The sequence below is a fragment of the Callospermophilus lateralis genome, chromosome 1 (genome assembly GCF_048772815.1).
Source record: "Callospermophilus lateralis isolate mCalLat2 chromosome 1, mCalLat2.hap1, whole genome shotgun sequence".
Lineage (NCBI taxonomy): Eukaryota > Metazoa > Chordata > Mammalia > Rodentia > Sciuridae > Callospermophilus > Callospermophilus lateralis.
This window is the reverse complement of record NC_135305.1, coordinates 180,300,722-180,326,248: the sequence shown is the minus strand read 5'-3', so window position 1 is coordinate 180,326,248 and position 25,527 is coordinate 180,300,722. Positions and strand designations below refer to the sequence as shown.

The 25,527-nt window shown below is 43.5% G+C and overlaps 1 protein-coding gene across 4 annotated transcripts in view; it reads left to right on the top strand.

The window, feature by feature from the left end:
• Arhgef3 (Rho guanine nucleotide exchange factor 3) overlaps window positions 1–25,527 on the top strand; it is a 312,562-nt gene that overhangs the window by 8,991 nt on the left and 278,044 nt on the right. For 2 of the 4 annotated variants that reach the window (XM_076868343.1, XM_076868311.1), the window contains exon 1: window positions 15,764–15,828. The exons of the other annotated variants lie outside the window; for them this stretch is intronic. In XM_076868343.1, the coding sequence (XP_076724458.1) occupies window positions 15,770–15,828 (59 nt within the window). In that variant the 5' untranslated portion in view covers window positions 15,764–15,769. Of the gene's footprint in view, window positions 1–15,763; window positions 15,829–25,527 lie in introns of those variants that run through there. 4 annotated transcript variants of the gene reach the window in all.

Below are 25,527 nucleotides of genomic sequence, written 5' to 3'. Positions count from 1 at the left end.
TTTATTTTAGTTCTCGACAGACACAACATCTTTGTTTGTATGTGGTGCTGAGGATCGAACCCGGGACAGACGCTCGCATGCCAGGCAAGCACGCTGCCGCTTGAGCCACATCCCCAGCCCAAGGTTAATTTTTGTATGTGGTATGAGTTAGGGGGTCCAACTCTGTTCTTTTGTATTTGAATACTTAATGGTGTCATCCCAGCACCATTTTTTGAAAAGATTATTCTTTCCAGATTACATCTGTAATCCCAACTACTCCAGAGACTGAGGCAGGGGAATCAGAAATTCAAGGTCAGCTTCAGCAACTTAGGGAGACCCTCTCTTTAAAAAAAAAGGAATAGAAGAAAAAAAACAAACAAAAACTGTTCTTCCCCATTGAATTGTCTTTACACCCATGTTGAAAATCAGTTGACCATAAGTACAGTGCCAATGTTTCTAACTCTCAGTTCTGTTCCGTTCACAGCGTCCTTAATGTCTGTGCTGTCTACTGTCTTGACTACTGTAGCTTTGTAGTAAGCTTTGTTACCAGGAAGTATGAATACTCCAATTTTGACCTTTTTCAGGCTTGTTTTGATTATCTCCCCTCCTCTACTCCATGAATTTTAGGATCAGCTTGTTGATTTCTGCCAAGAGGCAGCTGAGATTTTGATAGAAGTTGTTGACCCTGTAGGTCACATGGGGAGTTTTGCATCATAACAGTCAGTCTGGAACCCAAGTGGTTTTCATTGCCAGCATCACCCGCTCAGCTCCCCTAGTCACTTGGTCTGTGGAGAAGACACTTAGAGATCTACCCTTTCACGTCCAGGGATGTAATTTTTCTTTTCCTCATTGAAGACCATGACATGGTGCTGCGAGCAGTGGCTAATCTAAGGTTTGTAACATGGAAGTTATCTGGCAGCCTGGACTTCCAGACGCTCAGCATTGGCTGGAGATGCCCCAGACACTTCCATCACCCCTGCCTTCAGTCCTTGAGGAGGTGAAAACCAGACCCACCCCAGCAGGCACCAGTTAATGGTGTGGGTATTGGAATCAGCCCCCATTTTTACTTGCTTTGTTTATTGAGTGAAGAGGTAGGATTTCATTTGAGTAAAGGATTCTGCTGCTAAAGCAGTTTTTGTCCCCCTCCCCCTAGTTCACTGGCATCGTAGTTGGAAGAACGGAATAAAAACAAGAAAGTAACAATATCACATATTAAAAGTTTAGTTTACATCCCTACACACACTTATATGTTCCAGATGTAATGCTTTGGCACTAATCTGAGATTTTATTCTCAAGACAGGAGAATTGAAAAGTGAAGTGACTATATTTCTATCATAGGGAACTTTGTTTTCCAAACTTAAGGAAAAACCTTGGAAACTATAGTTGAAACTTCAAACCCATTGATACCTCAGCTAGAGTGAGGCGTTCTCCTTTAAAACAAACTGTGTGTGTGTGTGTGTGTGTGTGTGTGTGTGTGTGTGTGGTTATTTATCATTGTTTTTCAAAAAGGCAATTTAAACAAGCATTAATTGGGACTGAGGTTTTAGTTTGGGGGCTTTGTTTTTAGTTTGTTTGTGGAGGGAAAAAGTTATATGTAATAGAAATTGTTTTGAGATATTCAAAATCTAAAATCCTTTGACTTAGTAGATTCCCTTTACTTAAGCTGTTAGTAGTACAGGCATTTCATAGAGATTTTATTTCCAGCCTCTAGTGAGGGGTGTGTGTGTATATGGAAAGTTAGGGGGAATACACAATGATGTAAACCCTGTCCCCAAACAAGGAAGTGTGTTACAGAGCTGAGGTTTGGCACCTCCACTCTTGCCCAGTCTCAGAAGGTGCAGCTTAGCTGACCTTGGGTAACCTCTCTCCATGACACATCTCCCAAGGGGGTGTGAAAGACTGCAGCTCTCCAACATGGATTTAATTTTACAAAAGCTCTGTGTAGTTGTAACTCATGTGGTTTTCTTAACAAATCACTCATATTTCTTGTGTTCTGGCCTGGGCGGGGCCTCACTAATCTTTGGCCAGCATTGTGAGTCAGAAAATATTTAAATGACCACCCAAGTCCATTTGAAGAAAGAGTTGGTAAGTTAATTGAAGGAGATGCAGAGATTCTTAAGCAGCACTTCTGTAAACCAGTGGCAGAAATGATAGAAATGTTAGCAGCTCTATTTTATAATGATAGTAGATAGCACTATCTATTGTGAGAACAAACATATTATCTATTAGATAATAAAGATGTTGCTGCTAAATTTTATTGAGCAGTTACTATGTGGAAAAGTCTACTAGCTTTTCACACTTTTTTTTTTTTAATGTGACCCAGCATAAGAAAAAAATGTGGACTGTAATCCAGGGTATGTGTGTAAGTACATGCACATATCTGAAATAAAAGTTTAATAAAATGGTACTTATGTGTAGTGTCTTCTGATAACTTTTTGATACATTAGTCTATTTCTGCTTTTTTTGTTATTTAAAATTTATTTTTTAGTTGTAGGTGGACACAGTGCCTTTATTTTATTTATTTATTTTTATGTGGTGCTGAGGATCAAACCCATTGCCTCACCTGCACTAGGTGAATGTTCAACCACTGAGCCACAACCCCAACCCCTGTTTTGTTATTTTAAATAATGGTTGTTTGGCCCACTGAGTTTATTTCACTAATGGATCACAATCCACTCTTTGAAAAACACTGTGCAGGGCAGTTCCCTGTGTGCTTTATGTATATTATCTCATGTAATCTTCACAACATCCTCATGGGGCATAAAATTTCATTTTATGAATGGAAAAACTGAGACAGAGGTAGCTTACAGGGTCACATAGTCAGTGAGCAATAGAGCTGGGATTTGAACCTAGAAAAGCTGAGTCCTATTAAGAGGTCGTGGTAGCCAGGTGCAGTGGCGTGTGTCTATACTCCCAGCAACTCAGGAGGCTTAGGCAGGAGAATTGCAAGTTTGAGGCCAGCCTCAGCAACTTAATGAGACCTTGTCTCAAAACAAAAGGCCTGAGGATTTAGCTCAGTGGTAAAATACCACTGGGTTCAATCCCCAGTAATTCACATACCTATCTCCTGTAGCAATTAAGGAATAGGATATAATTCAGTATTTAATGATTTGTTGTGTATTGTAAAAACTAGCCACAGAAATGCTACAAAATCAATATCACTTTTTTGATCTAAGATTGCATTAAAAATATATGATTGATTTGCTTAATAGATGTTATTCTTCCCAGATTGCTAAATTTTGTGGGTTTTAATCTTTTTATTCCTCTGATGACTTGAAATTTTATGCAAGTACAGGTTCTTCAGGATGATTCTACTAGGCAATCACTTGTTTTGGGTATGAATTAGGGTTTGGAGAGAATTAGAACTATTATGATGTCTAAATTTGTCTGTCTGTCTGTATCTATCTATCTATCTTATTGGCTATTCATTAAGAGATACACTTTAAAGAATTGGTGCATGTAATTGTGGAGGTATAGGGAGGGTAGACTAGCAGCCTGGAGACCAGGGGAGAGTTGTAGTCATTGTCCGAAGGTGGCCCACTGGCAAGGTTCTTCTTGCCTGGGGAGGTCAGTCATTTTCTCTTACACTTTTAACTGATTGAAACAAGTCCACCCATCATACCATAGAGAGTAATCTGCTTTACTATACATATTCTGATTTAAATGTTGATCTTATCTAAAAAATACTTTTCACAGAAACATCTAGAATGATGTTTGATCAACTATCTGGTCACCATGATTTAACCCAGTTGACACATAAAATTTACCATCTCAGAGAGTAAGATACTGTTTTGAATTTGTTCAGAAGAAAGGAAAAAGGGGTTGGAAGCATGAGTGATGTTACAGATTAGGGAAGGTTTGAAAAGAACCCCTTCCCTCCCATTTGACTGATTGCAAAATGAGTCTCCCTGGTTCCTTGGTGGTTAGAGACATGTGCTGTATCATGGTATTTTGTTTAGCAGTGGATCACATACACCACCCTGGTCCCCTGAGATTGTAATGGAGCTGAGAAGTTTCTGTCGCCTAGTGATGTGGTAGCCATGGTAATGTTGTAGCACAACATATGCCTCACGTTTGTGGTGATGCTGGTGTGAACAGACGTGCTGTGCTGCCAGTTGTATAAGAGGGTAGCATGTGCGATTATATACAGCACTACTGGCTTATGCATTTACTATACTATTTATTGTTATTTTAGATTTTATAAAAAGTTTAGCCAGATGTTGTGGTGCATCTGTAGTCCCAGCTACTCAGGAGGCTGAGGCAAGAGGATCACTTAAACCCAGGAGGTCGAGACCAGCCTGAGCAACGTGAGAGCCTGTCTCAAACAAATAGTTTACTGTAAAACATCACGTGGTATCTTACTGAGTCTCTTGATTGCATCAAGAGACTGAATCCAGTGATTGACCCGTACCATTGAAGTTTGTGTAAGTATATTCTGATGTTCACTCAATGAGGAAGTTGTCTAACAGTGCAATTCTCAGACTGTATCCCCACTGTTAAGTGACGTATGACTGTGTAGGTGGACAGCATGCATTTGCATTATTGAGGTGGAAGGTGCAGGTTTTCTTGCTCTGAGTTGAGTTGAAAGTTTTTTTTTTTTTTTTTTTTTTTTTATTTCCTGTCACATTTCTCTATACCAGAGACCTGAGAATTCATGGCCCTAAGTAGAAGGAGCCATATGTCTGCAGTGAATTCAGTGGCAGTGGATGGTGTGTGCTATGCTGCATTTGTGTCTCAGCCAAAATGTAGATGACCTTACTTCTCCTGGGCCTCAAACTCCCACAGAGCTGTGGTTACCCATAGATCACTGGTCATAGGAACTGTTGGTATCTGGGGCTGTCTGAGAGGGAATTCAGTCTGTAAAAGAACAGACCTTCAGAAACTTAAAACTTTATTATAGCTTTTAGTTTAGTTTTATTGAGGTAAAATTCATATATCATAAAACTGACCCTTTTAAAGAGTACAGTTCATAGGGACAGAGCTCAGTGGTAGAACACTTGCCTAACATGTGCAGGGCCCTGAATTCAATTCCTGGTACTGCAAATAAACTAATAAAACTTTCTTTTGAGGGCTGGGAGTGTGGCTCAGTGGCAGAGTGCTTGCTTAGCACATGTGAGGCACTGGGTTTGATCCTTAGCACTGCATACAAAAATAAGCAAATAAAAAAGGCATGCTGCCCATCTACAACAACTACAAAAAATCTAAAAACAAAACAAAACTTTCTCTTGAAGTGTATAATCAAGTAGCGTTTGGCACATTCACAAGGCTGTGCAACCATCACTGCTGTACCAGGACATTTTATTTCAAGTGTAATTTAAATATTCAAGAACATTGTCTCTTGGATCAATCTCATCAGCGAATCAACATGCTGTTTGTTTATTTCAAGTTGAAAGCAGAAGCAACAACAACAAAAAATCTTTTCCTTATTTTTTTTCCCTATTTATGCCTTTATTTTATTCAGTTTGGAGCAAAACTCCTTTAAAGAATTGTGTGCACTTGTTACTCCAGTTTTTTGCCTTCTATTGTCTACCACTTAAAATTGTGATAAGATTCATATGACTGTCAAATTTACCATAAACTAGGTGTGTAGGTGAGGACTGTTAAGTATATTCACACTGTTGTGCAACCAATCTCCGGAAACTTTTCATCTCATGAAACAGGAACTCTGTATCCATTGAGCAATAGCTCTAATGCGCCCACCCCCCAGCCCCTGGTACACACTGCACTCTTCTACTCTTCATCTCTATGAATTGCACTACTTCAGGTGCCTCATCTGAGTGGAATTGTATAGTATTTATCCTTCTGTGACTGGCCTACTGGCTTATTTCACTAATAAGTGAAATCAGGCAATGTTGTAGCATGGTCAGATCGCCTTCTTTTTTAAGGCTGAAAAATATTCCATCAAATATGTATATCATTTTGTTTATCCATTCTTTTTCTATTGATGGACACTTGGGTTGCTTCTACCTTTAGGCTGCTGTGAATAATGCTGCCATTCTCTTCTCTTTTGAACCCATTATTTCCCTCAGGGTTGTTCCCCTTTCCTGGTCCCTTGCTGAGATTCCCAGAGATGGCTACATTATTTATTCCAATGGCCCAATCTCTGATGCCATCTGATTAGGCCATCGGCAGTATTGGGTGTAGCTGGTCATGTTCTCTTCTTGAAACCCTTCCTTCCACTGGCTTCAAGGACCTCTCACTGTCCTGGTCCTCGACCCACATCTCAGTTAATGTGAGTTCTGTCCTTCTGGTTGATCAGACCCACAAACTAGGCCATCATCTTTGACTTGTGTGTCTCTCATCTTCACACTTATCAAAAGACCCTGCTGTGTCTATTGTCAAAGCACATCTAGCATGTGGCTGCTGTTTGCCTTCCCTGTTCCTAGCGCCCTTGTCCAGGCTGTTCTCGCCTTTCACCTAATAACTGTGTGGTGGTCTCTTTGCTGGTCCCCAAGCCTCTGTCCTTAGATCCTTTCAGCTCTTTCTCAAGTCAAAGCCAGCTCTCAAAAAGAGTTGGGCAGGTTACCATTTTTCTGGTCAAAGCCCTCAAATAGCTCTTATTTACTTTCACAAAAGCCCTGAGCCCTTACAGTGGCCATAGAGCCAATGTAATCTGGCCAGGTTTCCTGTCTGATTCTGCTCTTAGTTTGCTCTTCCCCTCATGACCCTGCTCCAACCACAGCAGCCTCAGTGCTGCTCCTCTGGCTGGACACCTCAGGGCCACTGCTCTTGTGGCTCCTCCTGCCTGAGATGCTCTTCTCCCAATGTCTGCATAACTGGGTCCCTACTTCCTTCAGCCCTCCCTGGCCATCATATCTAAACACGCACTACTTTATCCAGTACTCCCCTCTGCCTTCCCCGCTTTATTTTGTTCTCCATATTACTGTCCTTCCTAATACCTCACCTGGCTCAGACAATGTTTGTTAGACCAGAAAAGTTTGGCATTTTAAAACTTGTGAATTATTTATATAAGTGTATGCATATATGTGTATGTACATGCATGTGTGTGTTTATGTTTTACACACACACACACACACACACACACACACACCCCTGGCTTTCCAACTAGATGTTATTGCATAAGCTTCCCCCTCTCCCACCGAAGTTGCTACATAGTCTTCATAATTGTTGTTTGTTAAACAGCTACAAAATGTTTCACTGAGTAGATGTTGCAACTTTACTTAACCTTGTTTTGTTCCCTCCTACTGGGCAGCTTCCAGTTTGGGGCTATTGTAGATGGCAAGGCTGTGCTAGACACTTGCCCTGCCTTGCTCCCCTCTTTTGGCAGAAGCCCCATTCTCCTGAGCCTGAGCAGGGCTATGGCCCAGGCTGGGCCTGTCATGGTTCCCCACCCTCTGTGATGATTAGTCCAGGGCTGGTTATAGGCCCAGGCAGTCCAGGCTGTGGGCTTCCTCAAGCATATGTTAACTTGCTCAGAAGTCATGGAAAGATGCTCAGAGACACCAGGTAGTGAGGATAGGCCCAGCATGTGGAATGGTGACAGCATGAGGGGAGGGTTGGTCTTTGGATCTGGGGACGGTGTGAGCTGATCCAGTGACCTTCCAACAAATCCTGTTTCTCACCATAGAGTTTAATTTATTACTGTAAGAAATGAGTCTAGACTAATCCAATCAGTGGAGCCTCCCTCCCCCACTCCCTTGAGCTGTTCTCAGTCCAGAGCAAGGAAAGCCTCCCCAAGGGTACCATTAGGATGAGGGAATGTACACAGACAGAACAGCCACATTCTCAGTGGAGAACTGGTGTCACACCTGCTACTGGCACTGCCAGAGGGGGTAACCTCTCTATATGAAATGGGGCTGAACATAATCACACCCTACCTCTGGGATAAGTTCTGAAGACAGTGAATTAATGAGCCAAAGCCTTAGAAGACTATAATGCAGAGGGAGAGAGCACTCCTTGAGCATTGGCTGTGGCGGCTGCTCCTGTTATGGCACCAGAATCCTAAAAGTATGAAAGAAGCCAAACATGGAAGTACCTCAAGGTCCAGTAAGTCCACTTCTGGGCATATACCCAAGAAAATTGAAAGCAGGGGCCCAAGTGGATGTGTATACACCCATATCCACAGTGACATTATATACAATAGTCACAAGATGGAAGTAGCCCAAGCTCCCATCAATGAATGAATGAACAAATAAAATGTGGTGTGAACATATGGCAAAATGTTAATCTTAAAGAAGTTTCTGATACCTGCTACAACATTAATGAGATGTGAAGATCATTCTCAATGAAATAAGCCAGACAGAAAGGGGCGGATTCACTTACATGAGGCACCTGGGACTAGGCAAATTCAGACAGAATAGTGGAAATTACCAAGGGCTTGGGAACTGAGGGGACAAGGGAATTACTGCTTAATGGGCATCAAGTTTCCATTTGGGAAGATGAAAAAGTTCTATAAGTGGATGGAGGTGATAGTTTTGCAACATTGTGAATACCACTGAATTATATACATTTAAAAGTGGCTAAAGTGGTACATTTTATGTATATTTGCCACAATTTTTAAAAAATATAAGGGAGTTAGAGGGTACAAATGGGTTGTAGATACTACAGTGATGCTCTTGGTCTTTTCCTTTATGCATTGGACTTAAGTCAGAATGGAGCCCCCAGAGAAGAAATAGCCACAGGCCAAAAGAGAACTTTTAGGGTTAGTGTTGTCAACTATTCCTGAGACCCAGAGTTCCCCCTAGGGTCTGGAACTGCACAGGATCTGGAGTACAGGCATAGTGACTCTGTGGGCAGGGCAGCCTGGACTCAGATCACAAGGGTGCAACCCAGGACCAGAGTCCATGTGAGTCACAGCTCACCTCTCAGGGAACAAAGGGATATGGTAGGGAGGGACTGGGTTGTGACTCAGGCCATACTGCAGTGCTAAGCTTCCTCCAGGCACCTGCATTCCCTGGTTCTGGTTTCTTCTCCACCATGGTGTGGACTGGTGAACCTTCTTCTTGTGGCTTCTCTGCTGAACCTAGGGTCTGTCCCAAGTTCTTTCATACCTCCTCTTTGAAAACACAAATAGCAGTAGTTATATCGACTGAGCACTTGCTTTGTCGGGTTTTGTGCATCCCTCTGAAGCCTACTCCCACCTGGTGGGGCATCTTCCCATCTTGCCTTTTCATCAGGGCAAATCCACCGGCAGCAGAGCCTGATTTGATCCTGCACTGACTTAGGAGCCTAGGCTCCTAAATCATGCATGTGTATGTGCAAAGGATAAAACTCCAAAATGTGACTTATCTGTATGTTGCGGGCTTAGAGAGAATGCTCAAGAATTTTCCTTGTACTTTTGAAAAAAGTTAGAAAATACAGGTAACAAAGGTATTTTGTTTGTCTATTTTTTATGTGGTTCTGAGGATTGAACCCAGTGCCTCACATGTGTTAGGCAAGTGCTCTACCACTGAGCCACACCCCCAGCCCAACAAAGGTATCTTACAACCAAAGACTTGGTTGTGCTTTAGTGCTTCAGGCCATTTTGTCATGCTAGCCTTTGGGATTTTGAGGAGTGGATGACATTAACCAAACTCAAGGGTTCTGAGTCTTGCTCTATGTTCTGGATGCTGGGAATATCACAGTCCCTGACACTTTGGTCCAATGTGTGTAAGTCTGCCATGGCATTTCTGAAAGGCCAGACTCATTTGAACAAATTACCGTAAATATTAAAATATATAAAATAGGTGTACTGTAGGTTGCCCCTTGAGGAAACAAGTGGTAATACTCATTTCCATGGTGGCTTGTTTGTTTGTTTATTTGTTTCTTTTTTCTCTATGCAAAGGCCACATACCTTGTTGTATGGAAAGAAGCTTGCTCTTTCATGATTTTTATTTGAAAGTGATCATGTGAAATAGTAATCTTTCCTGGGTTTATGGTCATTTTGTTTGATAGAGTAGGAGGCATTCGTTCAATCATTCACACATTCTGCAGGTGTGTATCGAGTGATGTGATGGCTGGAGTTTTCTTTACTGGGCTGGGATATAGAAGAAATAAGATTAGGAATGAGCTGACCAGTTGGCTGCTGAAGGTCAACGTGGGGTACATTTGTGTTTTCTAACTTTAATATTTAGAGGAGTACGTGCGTGTGTGTTTGTGCGCGCACACACAGTCAAGACTGATGGGGTCTCCATGGTTCCTTTTCTGCTTGAAACATAATGTGAATCATGTTGTGATAGAAGTATTTCAAGGTAGACCAGTTGCCTTCAACCTTATAGAGGACTTCTTTCTTTCTCTCTCTCTCTCTCTCTCTTTCTTTCTTTCTCTCTAACAGTACCTGGAGGTGCTCTACCACTGAGCTACATGGCTACATCCTCATCCCTCTCACTAAGTTGCTAAGGCTGGCCTTAAACTTGCAATCACCCCTCTTAGTCTCCTGAGTTGCTGGGATTACCATAGAGGATTTATGTTGTACACGTTCAAGAAGATAACTGAGTTCCAGCAGAATTCTCCAATGGTTTCTAATTCTGCTTAGAAAAAAAAAAATCCAGACTTTTTCTTACTTCTGCTGATGTGCCCTGCCCCTCTGAGATATACCTTATGGTCTCATGGAGGTTCCAGTGATGTCCCAGCCCCTTCCCTTGCTCAGCCTGTGGGTGTGTATACCATTCCTCCTCACCAGAACACCCCAGCCCTTCTCTTCTCAGGGGCAGCTCCTTCCCATGCTCAGGCTTTGACTCACATCTTATGACACAGGCCTTTTCATGAGCACCTCTGCCTGCTCACTTTCTTCCCTTCCATTTTTATTGATCACTTCCCCAGGCTTTGAGCACGGTGACCTGGGGCTCTGCGTGCCTCCTTGACTCCCAGTCTAGGAAGGACCTAGTGGGTGTTCATCAGATCTCAGCCAGGAGCTGCCTTACATTGTCCCTGTGCATGTTCCTACTTTATCATATTACATCTTGAGAGAATTTTGACTTACCTTCAGTTTTCAAAATGGGCTTATGGGAAGACAAAGCTCTATATAGTTGGTAGTGCTTTGTATGTAGTTTGTGTTCCAGCATTCTCTCAAACAATAGGGACGTGCATGTCTGAATTCTGTTGTGCTTCAGGGAGTGACGTGAAGCTAGACATTTCTGGAAAGTTTGAAGAACTAGGTTGTAGGGGAACCTACATCATCCTCTGGGAGTGATAGACATTGGTCTTTTTGTGTGCCTGGCTTGTAATTGCTGCCAACAGAAATTTACCTTAAAAGTATCAACCAGCTACTTCTACCTCACACCATACACAAAAATCACCCAAAGCTGTTGAGGATCTAAATGAGAAAGGCAAATCCATAGAGCTTCTGGAAGATAATAGAGAAGCATATCTATATGAAATTTTGTGAGGCATAGATAAGATACCTTGGGGATTTTTGTTTGTTTGTTTTGGCTTTGTTTTGGTGATGCTGAAGATTGAACCCAGGGCCCTGTACATGCTAAGCACACTCTACCACTGAGCTTCATCCCCAGCCCCATAGGCACAGATGTTTTAAACAAGATGCAAAAGTACTACTAGAAAGGGAAAAGCTTCTAAGTGAGGCTTCATTGAAATTAATAACTGGTGTGTAGCTTGGTGAAAGAGCTTGTGTCTTTAGCATGCATGAGACCTTGGGTTCAATCCCTAGCGCCAAATAAATAAGAATTGTCATCAGTGGTAGAGCACTTGCCTGGCACATGTGAGGCACTGGGTTTGATCCTCAGCACCACATAAAAGATAAATAAATAAAATAAAGGTATGGTGTCCATCTACAACTAAATATATATATATATATATATATATATATATATATATTATTTTTTTTTTAAAGATATCATTAGGGCTGGGGATGTGGCTCAGTGGTACAGCACTCCACTGGCATGTGTGAGGCACTGGGTTCAATACCCAGCACCACATAAAAATAAATAAAATAAATGTGCTGTGTCCATCTACAACTAAAAAAACAAATTTCAAAAAAAAATTAAAGAAAGATATCATTAAGAGAGAAAAGGCAAGCTGAAGTTTGGGAGAAGATACTTATACCTAAGAAAAGCTTCATATCCAGAATATTTTGTAAAGAACTTCTACAAACCAATAATGAAGAGGTAACTTAATTTGGAAAAAAGACAAAAGACTTGAGCAAGTGTATCACCAAGAAATAGTCAAACAACATCTAAACATATGGAAAGATACTTAACTTCAGTAGTCTCCAGAAAAATGACAACAAAATACCACTACATACTCATCAAAATGGGTAAAACGAGAAAGACGATCAAAGTGTGGGTGAAAATATGGAGGAACTGAAACTCACACATGTTGCTAGTGGGAGTGGGAGTTGGTACAACAAGTTTGGAATTTCATTTTGACAGTAGCTACTTAAACTAAACGTACACTTACCTACACTGTAGCAATTCTACTCTTAGATGCAAACCAAGAGAAATGTGTGAGCACCAAAAGATTTGTACATAAATGCTCATAGAAGCTTTATTCATCATTATCAAAAAATAATGAGGACAACCCAGTCCACCCATGGCCATATGAATAAGCAAATTGTAATGTACTCATGCAATGAAATATAATCAATGATGAGAAAGGGAACTACTGCTACACACTACAACACAGATGAACACATGACAGTGATGAATGTAAGAAGCCAGGGATGGAGTCCATGCAGCCTGATTTCATGTATACATATTTCATTCAACACAGGCAAAACTATCCATGCTATTACAAGTCAGGGTCCTGGTTACCTTTGGGTAGGGCTTTAATCAGGAAGGGGCCAGAGGAGGCTTTCTTTCTAGGGGCTGGCAATGTTTTATGTTTTGATTTGATTGGTAATTACATGGGGGTATAAAGAATGCTATAAAGTTGTATACTTAAGATTTGTGCACTTTGGTTTTTGAGGTATATATTGGAAAAAGGAACACAGGAGGCCTTTTGCAGAATCCTTGAATTAAGTCCTTTGATTAAGGCTGGAGAGGTGAAACAAAACCAGAGGGCAGGGCAGGCCAGAGAGAAAGGTGAAGTGGAAACTGGTACAAGGCCAGGCACCTCCCTGCTTCAGGGCCCCTCCCTGCCCCAGTTGCTGGCAGCAATGATTTCTCCTGGGCACCCCTCCCCACCCTCACTCCCCTCATCCTTATATCCTGTGGCATGTGAGCACTAGCTGCCACTGGTCCCTGGCATGATCCTTACCTTGAAGAAAGGCAGCGCTGGGAGGGAGTGTGGCCCTTCCTGATTCTGGTGCTATCTCCAGTAAAGGTGCATCTGTTTGGTGCACCTTCCAGAGTTCCCTGGCCCAGCCTGGATTGAGTGGCAGTCTGTTGGGTGGCCAGTTTTATACAAAGCTGAGGATGAATTGCAGTGGCAGTAGGCATTACAGGATCCAGTGAGGAGACAAACCTACCTCTGCCTAAGCATATCACCCTGCTCCCACACCCTGGGCTGATCATCAGTACAAATTAAAGCCTGTATATAGATGGTCCTGGGTGGACTTGTCAGTTTGCTGGGGCAGACCCCAAGCTGGATAGACCATGGTGCCCTGGGGCATGGTGTGTGCTACACATGGTCTCTGGCCATGTGTTTGGGTGTTCTTGCTGGGTGTCCTTTCTTGGGAAAAGAACATGCTTCCTTTCCAGGTCGCTGTGCTGGTTGCCACGGGACAGTATTTGTGCCCTGGTTATGGATCTGAATGTAAGCATGGTGTGGCTTTTTAAAAAAATATTTTATTTATTCATTTATTTATTTTTATGTGGTACTAAGGATCAAACCCAGTGCCTCACACAGGATAGGCAAGCACTTTGCCACTGAGCTACAGACCCAGCCCCAGCCCCATGGTGTGGCTTTTATTTATGTTCTTTCACTTTATCTAGAGAAGATGGAAAACATAGGGTTAAGAGTGTAGGTTCTAGAGCCATAATGGCTGGGTTCTCAGGAACAACAGGGATTGTGGACCCACCTGTCATAATTTATTTTTCAGGTAGCCATTTTGGCCACTTCTTCCTTTTGCTAATTTGAAAGGATGCTACATTGAGTATCACTGATTGACTTAAAACTGCTGGGTTAAAGCACATGCAGATTTAAAATTGAGGGAGCTATTGGCAGATGACCTTTCAAAGAGATGAATAAAATTAACATTTCTACCAATAGTGTGTGAATGTGAATTTGCTTGCATAATCACTAAGAAAATGGCTTGAGTTACAGTGACCTTCAATGAACATATGAGACTTCAGACCCTTTCCACTGACATGCACAAATACATACTACTTTTTTTGCTCCTAAGAGTTTCCATGCTGCCCCCATGATGCATGGTTATCCACAGCCATTATATTCCACAGGCTTATGTCCATATCGTGGAGTTTGTAGCCTTCCCTTCTCAATCTGACTCCAGCCTGTCTGCCCAGCGGCTAACTCCCTGGCCTTTCCCCCACTTCCAACTCTGTGGCCCTATCTTCCAGGGAAACAGGAGACCCATCTTGGTTATGTCATCCCCATGAGGTTGCTGCAGGCCCCGAGCTGAGAGGCTCTGAGAACAGCTTTTAAGGAAAGAGAACAGCCTGTGGAAAGGCCCCCAAGGCAGACTTGGGAGGAAGATTTGTATCTTCAGAATACTGTGGGAAGACTTTATGGAGGTGGAGCCAGAGTGACTTGTTATCTGGCTGAGCTTGTATTTTACATATCCCAAGTCATATTGAAGAAGGCGTTATAGGAGGAGTTAGAGAGAAAGGGATGGTGGAAGAAGGGTTAGACCTTAGTTGTTGATTGGACAAAGGGGTAAGGTGAATGAGGGGTCAAGGGCACCTGGATTAAAAAAGCTGGGTGGTTGGGCATGGTGGTGCACACCTGTAATCCCAGTGGGTCAGGAGGTCAAGGCAGGAGGATCATGAGTTCAAAGTCAGCTTCAGCAACTTAGTGAGGCCCTAAGCAATTCAGTGAGATCCTGTCTTTAAATAAAATGCAAAAAGGCTGGGGATATAATGCTCAATGGGTAAGCACCCCTGGGTTCAATCCCAAGTACCCCCCCCCAAATAATAATAATAATAATAATAATAATAATAATAATAATAAATTAAAAAAATCTGGGTGGATAGAGATGTTTTTCCCTGAGCCTGGGACTCCAGAAAAGGAGGAAAACAGAAGGAGCAAGTGCTTAAGCTGCCCAGGTTTGAATCCCAGCCCTAGTACTTGTTGATGCCAGCATCTGGGCAGGGAATGTCATAACCCTGAATAATCCCTCAAGGGGATGTTGCAAATATGAGCAGTGCTAACAGCAGCCCATGGCTGCACATAGGGGTTCTGGGTAAGTGCAAGTCTTTCCCTGATGCTGTGAAACCACACTCTACCTCCATAGACATAGCTTCTCTGTGGGAATTGTCTCCCTAGCCATAAGTGTCCAAGTTCCCTTTTTGTTAGGCATTGCTTTTGTTTTCCCTCTGGATTCTGAGTCCCTCAGAAATCAAATCCCAGATGGTGGAGCCTAGACATGTACATTTCTTAGATGATCCCAGGTGAGCCCAGCTGCCTCTAACTTTCTGCAGCCTGCAGAGCAGAAGCTGACTCTTCTCCAAGCCACATTCATGGACCACCCTGGAACACGTGAACCATCAACAACTGTGTGGATAAACTCAGCAGGCTGGACTGATTCATTTTGCAGAGTAGTGCTGGGCTGACTGCCTCAGTTGCCTGGAAAGGAGCTTAAAAGTTAGGTTCCCAGGCCCAGGCTTGGTGAATCTGATTCAGAGGGCCCAGCTGCAGCTGAGCATAATTCTTTGCCTTGTCATGTCAGGGCAACTGTCGGCACTGAATGTTGGCTCTGGCACCCTGTGACTTTGTCATGGAAATGCAAGGCTCCTGTCCTCAAATCACAGGCTCTGGCATGTCCCGTCACAATGGGTAAGGTTGATTTTTTTGTTGCCAGTTCACCAGGCAAGGTTCCTGGGCAGTGGCAGTGGCTGGCCCCTCCTGCAACGATCAGGAATCAAAATACTTGGGTTGTCTGATCCTGAGTGTCTCTGCTGCCACCACTAATTACACAGGGGCAGATATCTTGAGCCTAGCTAGTGCTCCAACCATTGGGGGACCCATTCTCCCAAATTTGCTTTGGTTTATGTTCTCTCTGCCAGTGCCTTGGGAAGGAGGCAATGGGAAATCACTGTTCATACCCTAGCAAGAGTGCAAGGCTCAGAGCCCAGGCTTTGCCTCTGGAAGCTTCCACAAGCCTCTGGAAGCTTCTACCCATTTCCATACAAAGGAATGATCACAACCAAAATCGAAGAATCTCCTTTACCCTGTCCCTCCAGCTCTTGCAAGTTTGCAGAGGTGTTCTGTGGAAGATATATTCAGTTCTTGGCACATGCCAATGTACCAAGTGAGACAGGTTTCATCAAGGTAAGAGCAGTGCCTCCTGGTTAATTCTCCTTCACCAGAATAGTAGACAAAGGCTCAGCAGCTGGCAGAAGGGAGGCAGATGCTGGACACTTGGCTTGGCTGGCCAAGCTCCAGGATGTCCATAAGTCATTGTTACTTATTATGTGTATCGTGGATGAGTGTCTTTTGGGATCTGGAATCCTGGAGGGATCTTGTAAGATTCAGGTCTTGGAGCGCAGAGTTGCTGGGGATGGAGGGGATGTAGAGCTGGGGGCAAGTAGTGTGGGATATATAGGAGGAGGTTCCAGGATGGGCTGAAGGCCTATTTGTGCCTGGGCCAGCAGGAAGGGCTGAAGTGCTTAAAGGCTCATGGAGAGTTATTGTCATTCTAGGTATTCTTTTAGGGACTATGGTAGGGATGGCTGGTTTACTGCCTCTGGAGAATGCAGTGCCTATACAGTCTTGCCTTGTGGGTGGGTCTGTCATGTTTTTTTACTGGGTGCTGTTCATCCTCTGGAAGCTTTTCCTTGCCTTCTTCTCACCCTCTTGTTTGCACAGCATCCCAGAGAAAGCATCAGATTCTACCTCCTGGGCTCTTTAACCCAGTTGCTCTGAGCTTGCTTTTTCCAGCAGAGATCTTTGTCTATATCCAGCTCCCCAAAACTTGTCTGGAACTCCCTGCCTTGTTGCAGGGACCTCTAACAAGCTGCTTAGTCTTGCCCAGATGCTCTCCCTCCTCATCTGTTATTATAAAGGGAGAGGGGGTCTAGCGCTTGTTAGGTATTGTGCTGCTCTGTTTCCTTGCTTGTCCTGTTTCCTTGTATACCCACAAAAGTTCCACAGGTAGATTCCATTTTTTAGTTGGGGAAACTGAGGCACAAAGAGGTCCTTTTTAAGATTTTCTAGTCCTTTTCAAGGCAGAAGTCAAATTTGAGTCCCAATAGTTAACTTTAGAATTCAAGACCTTCTTTGGTTGTCTGTATTGTCAATTGTTTTATAATATGGATTTTTTCGTACTTTTTGTAAAATCACACCAACATGAAATTATGATATCATAGAATCATATTTCTTTTGTATTTAATTCATTCACTTGACTAGAAGCTCTTAGGGAAAAAAAAAACAGGAGCAGCCATTTAATCTTACTGTTCCACTTAAAGAGGGTATGTTTGGAGACAGTGGGAGATTAGGGGGGGGATTAAGGGTGATGAGGGTCCCCCAAGCTGGGTCCCCATTCCCAGTGCTCCAGTGTGGCACAGCTCTGTGTGTGAGTCTGGGAGTTCTGGGCCTGAATTCTCTTTTTATTCTGACTACTGACTTTCCTGGTGTGCAGTTAAGCACACAGCCACCTGCTCCAGCACTAAGGAGAAGCTGGCCATGCTGGTGAAGGAGAGCTGCTCTCTACAATACACCTTCCTGAGGGGTTTTCCAGGGAAATTTTGAACTATGTAGGATTTTCCCTGCTAACTTTAGAATTTTCTCTTCAGTGTCAGAAGATACTGGAATCCTTCCCTTTGCAGTATTTTTTTTTTAAGCTGCTTTTTTAGCTGCTTTTGGGTCATAGCACAGAGACATAACCAGAGAGTTTTATTTTGTGCAGGAGTCAGGCTGTATATTTTTCTTAGGTGCAGAACATATGGAGTATTACAAGTTTGGAAGGCCTGAACCCAGGAATTGAACAGATTTAGCTGTTCATCTCCATTGTCCAGTTCCAGCTGCTGGAGCTTGGCCACACTTCTTAGGCTGGAGCTCATTTCCTTCTCTGTAGCGTGTGGATAACAGTGCATTTCATAGGGCTCTTGTATGACCATAGCAGCTCAGAAAAGGTCCTTGATAGATTTTGGTTGTTCATGCTGCTTAACTAGAATCCCATAGATTTCAGTGAGTTTTAAATTGTCTCCAAGTGTGGTTATCTGGCTACAATTTCATGAAACATTACTTGTAACTGGGCTTCTAAGAGAGCTCACCTGGTGTGTCTGTGTCTGTGTGTGTCATTTTGAAGTACTCTTTGGCATGAGGTGTACTGTACTTACATGAACTGGGCTGCCAACCCTAGCTGAGTTAGCATGCTGTATGTGAATCGGTTCTGGGAAGCTCATTTGAACAAATACCCAAGTGGGTGAAGCATCAGGTAAGAAAATCTTTCCTTACCAGGGGATCCAGTTTTAACCACAGCTAGAAAAATTGGCATGAGACCTGTTCTAGGGTCATTTTGCATGTGTGCCCTTTTGCTCAAGGCTTCAGTTACAGAGACAAGAGTCCTTGGTTTTCATGTTTCTGCCCTGCCTCTTCCCCTCACTAGCTTTGTGGACTGTCTGTGCCCTTTGTGCCTCAGTGTCTTCTTCTGCAAGGAGATGAGCCTGTGCTATGTGATGCTGCTGAGAGGAGTGAGTGGGATGGAGCATTTGAAGCCTCAGCAGGTGCCTGGAGCAATGGTAAAGCTCCCAGCACAATTGCCTATGATGGCAGCAGCTGGGCAGCCTGTGTATCCTTCCTTAAATGAGACCTTGCTGGGTCAGCATCCAACTCTCAGCAAGCTTTACAGAATGGGAGACACTAGACTTGCCCTGACTCAACATGCCTCACTCCCTCCTCCCTTTGCACCCTCCATGAATCCACAGAATCCACGGGTGTGCTTTCTGTCCATCCAAAAAAAAAAAAAAAAAAAAATACTGAGGGACTAGAATGTAGCTCAATGGTAGAGCACTTGCCTACCAAGTATAAGGTCCTGGGTTCAATCCCCAGTACTGCCAAAAAAAAAAAAATGTACTGAGTATCCACTAAGGACTTTCCTAGAAAGACTTATAAAGCCAGACAGATGGTAATGGTTTTTTTATGGAAAGGTTTTTCAAACTTTTTTGTTTCATTGAAACAAATGATTTATGGATTTGAGATGGGTCCCTCCTGTGTTTTCAAGGCTGGCTTTGAACTCCTGGACTCATCAAATCCTTTTGCTTCAACCTCTCAAGGAACTGGGACTACAAGTACATGCCATTGTGCTCAACTATTTTACTCCTTTGGATGCAGGGATTGAACACAGGGCCTTGTACATGCTCAGCATGCACTCTACTATTGCGCAACATCCCCAATCCTAGAACTATTTTATAGTTCGAGAATTTACCCAAGAGCCCCAGCATATAAATCATCCAGGAAATGAAATGCCGTGGTTGAAATTGGAATATATTTTAGCCCTAATACAGGCATCCTAGAGGCAGCAGGAGTTGATCACTGGTGATATTCCTGCCAAATCTTTGTTCTGAGATCTGGGAGCTCTAGAAAGACTGGAGACTTGGGATGAGGCCGAGGATTGACCTAACCTCCCCACAATGTCCAGATGAGTGTGCGATGAATGCCAGGCTTACAGTGGCAGGCCCACAGATATAGCGAGAGCTGGGACCGTCACTCAGCTTCTCCATGGAATTAAGCCACCAAGATAGCCAGACATGTAGCATAAAGGCTGCCTGGGGGAGTGGAGTTGGAAATATTGTTAAGGCAAGAAGGATAAGGCATTAGCTTGTTGGTACTGCTTCACCATGGGGCAATTTGACATTGTATTTGGAAATATAGAACCTCAGGTCCTTGTGTCTCTAGCAGTCATTTTCTTTAGGGAGATAGTGACTTATGGGCCTGGGTGGGCACTGTGTAGTTTTACCTCTTGGAAATTTATTTTTCTGTGATTCTGGAGTGTTTTTTTAAGTGCCACTTTTTTTCTTAAGATATATGGTGCTGGCTCTGTGGTGTCTTGATTCTGATTCTACAGCAGGTCTGCATGATCTTTCATTAGAGTAGAGAGGTGTCCAGCTTGCTGAGGTTGGTCATTCATTCAACAAGTGTTCTCTTGTCAGCATACTCAGAGTTAGGATGCCATAGAACCCAGTTCAGGTGGAGGGACATGTGATGGGATTGGGGTAAAGGAGAAGTGCAACAGGGTGCAGGGAAGGCACCAAAGCCCACCTTCAGGACACTCTGGGGAAACCAGAGGAGACGTGTGATTGAGCTTACAAAATGCCATTGTTGATGCCATGCCTTCTATTCAGAGTGGCCCTAACTTATTGGCCTGGCAGGCTTTTATTCACCTTCAAAACTCAGCCTAGGCCTTACCCCCCGTGAGAAGCCATCTATAATTTTCTCAGGCTGACCTGGTCTTCCCCACCTTATAGGTGCACATCCCTTCACTGTGCTTCATCACATAATGCTGTTAATGGTCAGTGATTTTTTGTTTTTGTGTTCTGGGGACCTAGGGATACCCTACCATTAAGCCACATCCCAGCCTATCTATCTATCTATCTATCTATCTATCTATCTATCTATCTACCTACCTATCTATAATTTTTTTTTTTTTTGAGACAGGGCCTTGCTAAGTTGCTTAGGGTCTCACTAAGTTTCTGAGGCTGACCTTGAACTTGTAATCCTCCTGCCTCAGCCTTCTGAGTTGCTGGGATTCCAGGCATGCACTACACACTTAGCCTGGTTGGTGATTTAAAAAAAAAAATACTCAGAAACAATTTTAAAACATCTTGTCACTGGGCACGGTGGTACATGCTTGTAATTCCAGTGGCTCAGGAGGCTGAGGCAGGAGGATCATGAGTTCAAAGCCGATTTAAGCAATGGTGAAATTGAAAGTAACTCAGCAAGGCCCTGTCTCTAAATATAAAATGTAAGAAGGGCTGGTAATGTTGCTCAGTGGTCCCTGGTACCAAAAAACAAAACAAAACTAAAAACCAAAACAACAACTCCTACCTGGTCCAGTTTCAGGGCACCAACCTGGCCTGATGTGCACTGTCTGCTCTCAAGCCAGTGCATTGCTACACCCTCCTGCAACAATCTAGGATGATGTGGGGTTTCTCTTCTGATAGAGATATAATTGTACTTTAAGTAGTTCTTTTTCCCTATAGTGATACATCTAGCAGTGTGTCATGATAATGCATCTAGATCAACTTTATCGTTTTGACTGCTGCACCCTACTTCACCCTGAGCAGTCATTGATGTACCCAGAACACCTTTCATGAACATATTGATTGCATGTCCTGGGATGTGTCTCCTCGGGGATCTACCTGCTCCTGGGATACTAGCACTTTTCTTCTGTGTCCAGGTAGATGCTTGTGGTTGGCCTAAGGGCATCAGTAGATATTTGGAAAAAACACCATGCTGACACAGAGGTACTGCTGGGCCATATTGGCCAGGACACTTTTTGGTAACTCCCTGTGCATCAGGCCTTGAGGGAAGGCAACACTTGGGCTTGAAATGACCACTAGCATTGTGTCCAGGATAAGATGATGTCTCCAGGATAGCAAAGTTTCCTATGTCATTTGTTATCTCTTGTTTTGTTTAGTGGCCACAGCAGACCTCAGGGGTGGTGACCTTGTTTTTAGCCAAGGACTCTGGGTCATGTTTCTTGGCCTTAGGGGAGGTGAAGTCATCTGGAGCAGGTGGCTTGGGACCTTGTGGTCCCAGCCTAAGTTGTCTAACCAGCCGTTAGCTCTAATTTTGGCTCTGGTCCTGAAGCTGGCAGACAATGAGAAAAAAAAGTGTATCCAGCTCTTTTTCTGCTCCGATAAAAGCCTGAGAACAAACCCTGACTATTATTTGCTGATAGATGTTTATAAAGCCCCCTGAGTGCCAAGCATGTTGCAGAGCACAGAGCTCGCAGAGTCTTGCAGATCTCTCCAGAGGGTGTGTCCCCTTTTGAGATCTGAACATGAAAAGATTTGGTGAAGAGTCTTTTTTTCTTTTCTTTCTTTCTTTTTTTTTTTTTTTGAGAGAGAGAGAGAGAGAGAGAGAGAGAGAGAGAGAGAGAGAGAGAGAGAGAGAGAATTTTTTAATATTTATTTTTTAGTTTTCGGCAGATACAACATCTTTGTTTGTATGTGGTGCTGAGGATCAAACCCGGGCCACATGCATGCCAGGCGAGCACGCTACCACTTGAGCCACATCCCCAGCCCCTGGTGAAGAGTCTTGATTTGTGACTTGTATACTTCTGAAGGCTTCTTTTTAATTGGTACATATTTTTGGTGATCAAGCATGCCACAGTATTTACTAAGCACCAGCTGTATGCCTGACCCCACATTAGGGTGGGGTTGTTACAGAAGCAAAATAGAGTTTGGCTTAAGAGCATGGGATTTAGAATCAGATAGCATGGGTTCAAATTCTGCCCTTCTCAGGATGAGCTCTGGAATGGTGAGCAAGTTACTTAGCCATTCTGGGTCTCAGTCTCCTCCCTGTTTGAAAGAGGGACCACAATAGCATCTGCTTCCTCTGATAGTAATAGTAGTAGTGAGATAATGCATGAAGAACATGAATCTGATGCATAGCTGGTACTTTACAAAGGCTGTTGGTCAGCAATAGTAGTCATTATTAATTAGCATTAGAAGGTCACGTGCAGGCAGAGCCAGGAGGAGATGGAATGTACAAGATCTCGAGATGTTCTGCTCTTGAGACATTTACCATTTGTTTAGGGAATAAGAGACAAAGGAGTTTCAGGATATTAGCAATTGGTATGTGACCGTCACAATTAAGTCCAAATGGTGTGGATTGTATTTGAAGTGGTGGGGTGTTCCTTTAGGAAGGGAATAAAGGAGAGTCAGAATCTGCAGCAGGGGTCAGGAGAATGTTCCAGATCAGGCTAGTGGTTGGCAAAGTGGGATCCACTTCTTCAAGAGGCGAAATGACACAGGCAGGTCTGTGGAATGGAGATGGGATGAGAGAGGCAGAGCCAATTCTTAAAGCTCCATATTGATGCACAACATCTCTATGGAGAAGGGCTCAAGTCACAGTACAGGTTGGTGGATTTTCACAAATTGAATGTACCTGTGTAAGCAGCACCCAGATAATAAACAGAAGCTCACAGTGCCCCCCCTCCCGAATCCTTTTGTGTCCTCTTCTAGCCTCTCCCCACTGTCCCCACTATAAAGACCATCCTGACCACTAACAATGTGAGTGTTTTTCTTGTTTCTGTCTATTCTTATTCAGGACTTGGTCAGGTGCATTCTTGGGTTTGTTGTCTTTAGCTCAGCATTGTCTCATGAGAGCCATCTGTTGTCACATGTAGTTGTAGATCATCCATTCTCCTTGCTGTCAGTTACCACCATTGGTTTCATTCATTCTACTTTTGATGAGTATTTGGGTAGTTTCTAGTTTGGGACATGTGGTAGACCACATAATGACCTCCCCAAAGATCTTTGGTCTATTCCCTTGTAATACCTGGTACCCAACTTTTTTTCTGTAGTAGGGATTGAACCCAGGGGTACTCAACTACTGAGCCATATCCCCAGCCCTTTTTATATTTTATTTTGAGACTGGGTCTTGCTAAGTTGCTCAGGGCCTCACCAAGTTGCTGAGGATGGCTTTGAACTTGTGATCCTTCTGCCTCAGCCTCCAGAGCTGCTGGGATTATAGGCATGCACCACTGTGCCTAGCCCTTCTAATACCTGGGACTGTGCCACTTTCCATGGCAAAGGGGACTCCGCAGTTTTGATTAAGTTAATGATCCTATCCTGGGAGGTTATTCTGGAGGTACCAAGGTAGTCGTAAGAGAGATGTAGGGGCTCAGGTTCAGAGAATTAGATGTGATGATTAAAGCAGAGCTGAGAGTAGAAGGAGATTTGAAGGTGCCGCATTGTGGTTCTGAAGAGGGAAGAACTCTCACAAGCCAAGGAATGCAGAGTGGCCTCTAGAGGCTGGAAAATGCATGAGAATGAAGTTGCCAAGGAATGCAGCCTTACTGGCCCATTTTAGGTCTCTTTCTGACCTCCAGAACTTTAAAAAGATAAGTTTGTATTGATTTAAGTCACTAAGATTGTGGTGATTGTCATGGAAACTGTAGGATACTAATAACAAATCTTGTATGCATAGTGCTACTGAGAACATTCTAGACCATGTCTACCAGTGCACATATTTATGTACCTAGGAGCAAATGCCAGTCTTCCAAGGTGGTTGAACCAATTTATGCATCAACAGCAGCAGCATGAGTGTTCTGGCTATATCACATTCTCACAGACACTTGGTGCTTCCTGGGAAAAGGGATTTTTACATGGAGAATAACAGGGCTCAGTTCCCAGTGGAAACAGTTGTACCTTGCAGGAGGTTGATGCTTAGAAGAGTTGGTCGATGCTGGTGCAACCAGCCAAGGAGAGTAATGAGAGGGAGGGTTGGTGTCCATTTCTAGCTGGGGAGAGTTAGAAGTCCTCTTCCATGGAAATGACTTGGATGAATACTGATACACTTGAGATTAATACAGAACTTTCCTCTTGAAGAATTAGAACAGTCCTTATCTCATCTTTGTAACGTCTGATTAATCAAGTGGTGAGCAGTGTGTGGTGGGGAGAAGCAGAGGCTGTATAGTCAGCTGCTCAGAATCTGAAAACTGCAGTTCTCTGAGTGCAGTGACTATGAGCAAGTCACAGCCTCCTGGGAGCTCTGGATTTGCTGTCTGTAAAATGTGTATGATCCTGGCTTCTCTGTGGTGTTCTGGATGGGTGAGAGCCTTAGATTTGCTGCCTGTAAATGGGAGACAGAGTCAGTGGTGGTTGTGGTTGTTACCATTACTGGTGTGGCACAATAGTATGGTATACGCCCCTTTACAGAAGTTAGCATGTCAAGGCTCAGAGTGTTCAGGGGGCTGAGTGGTTGCCTTGACAGGGTCTGAGGGTGTTACAGTTTGGATCTGGACTATTCCCCAAGGACTCTTGTGTTGAAGGCTTAGTCCCCAATACAGCAATGTTACTAGATGGGGACTTTACGAAGGTGTTTAGAGCATGAGGGCTGTAACCTCATCAGTGGATTAATCCATTTTGATGGGTTTATAATTTTTTTTTGTACTGGGGATTGAATCCAGGGGTACTTTACCACTGAGTACATCCCCAGTCCTTTTTTTTTCCAGACAGGGTCTTGCTAAGTTGCTGAGGTTCTCACTAAGTTGCCCTGCTGGCCTTGAACTTGTGATCCTCCTGCTTCGGTCCCCTGAGGAGCTGGGATTACAGGCATGTGCCACCATACCTAGCTGATGGGTTCATAATTTGATGCCATTATTGGAGTTGTGGAAATGTAGGAGGTGGGGTCTCCCTGGAGGGAATAGGTCACTGGGGGCACCCCCTGTGTGTGCACTCTCTCCCTGCTTTCCAGCCACCATGAGATGAGCACCTCTGTTTTGCCATACCCTCTCTCCACCATGATGCTCTCCCTCACCACAGGCCCATAGCAATAGACCCAGTTGACCATGGTCTGAAATCT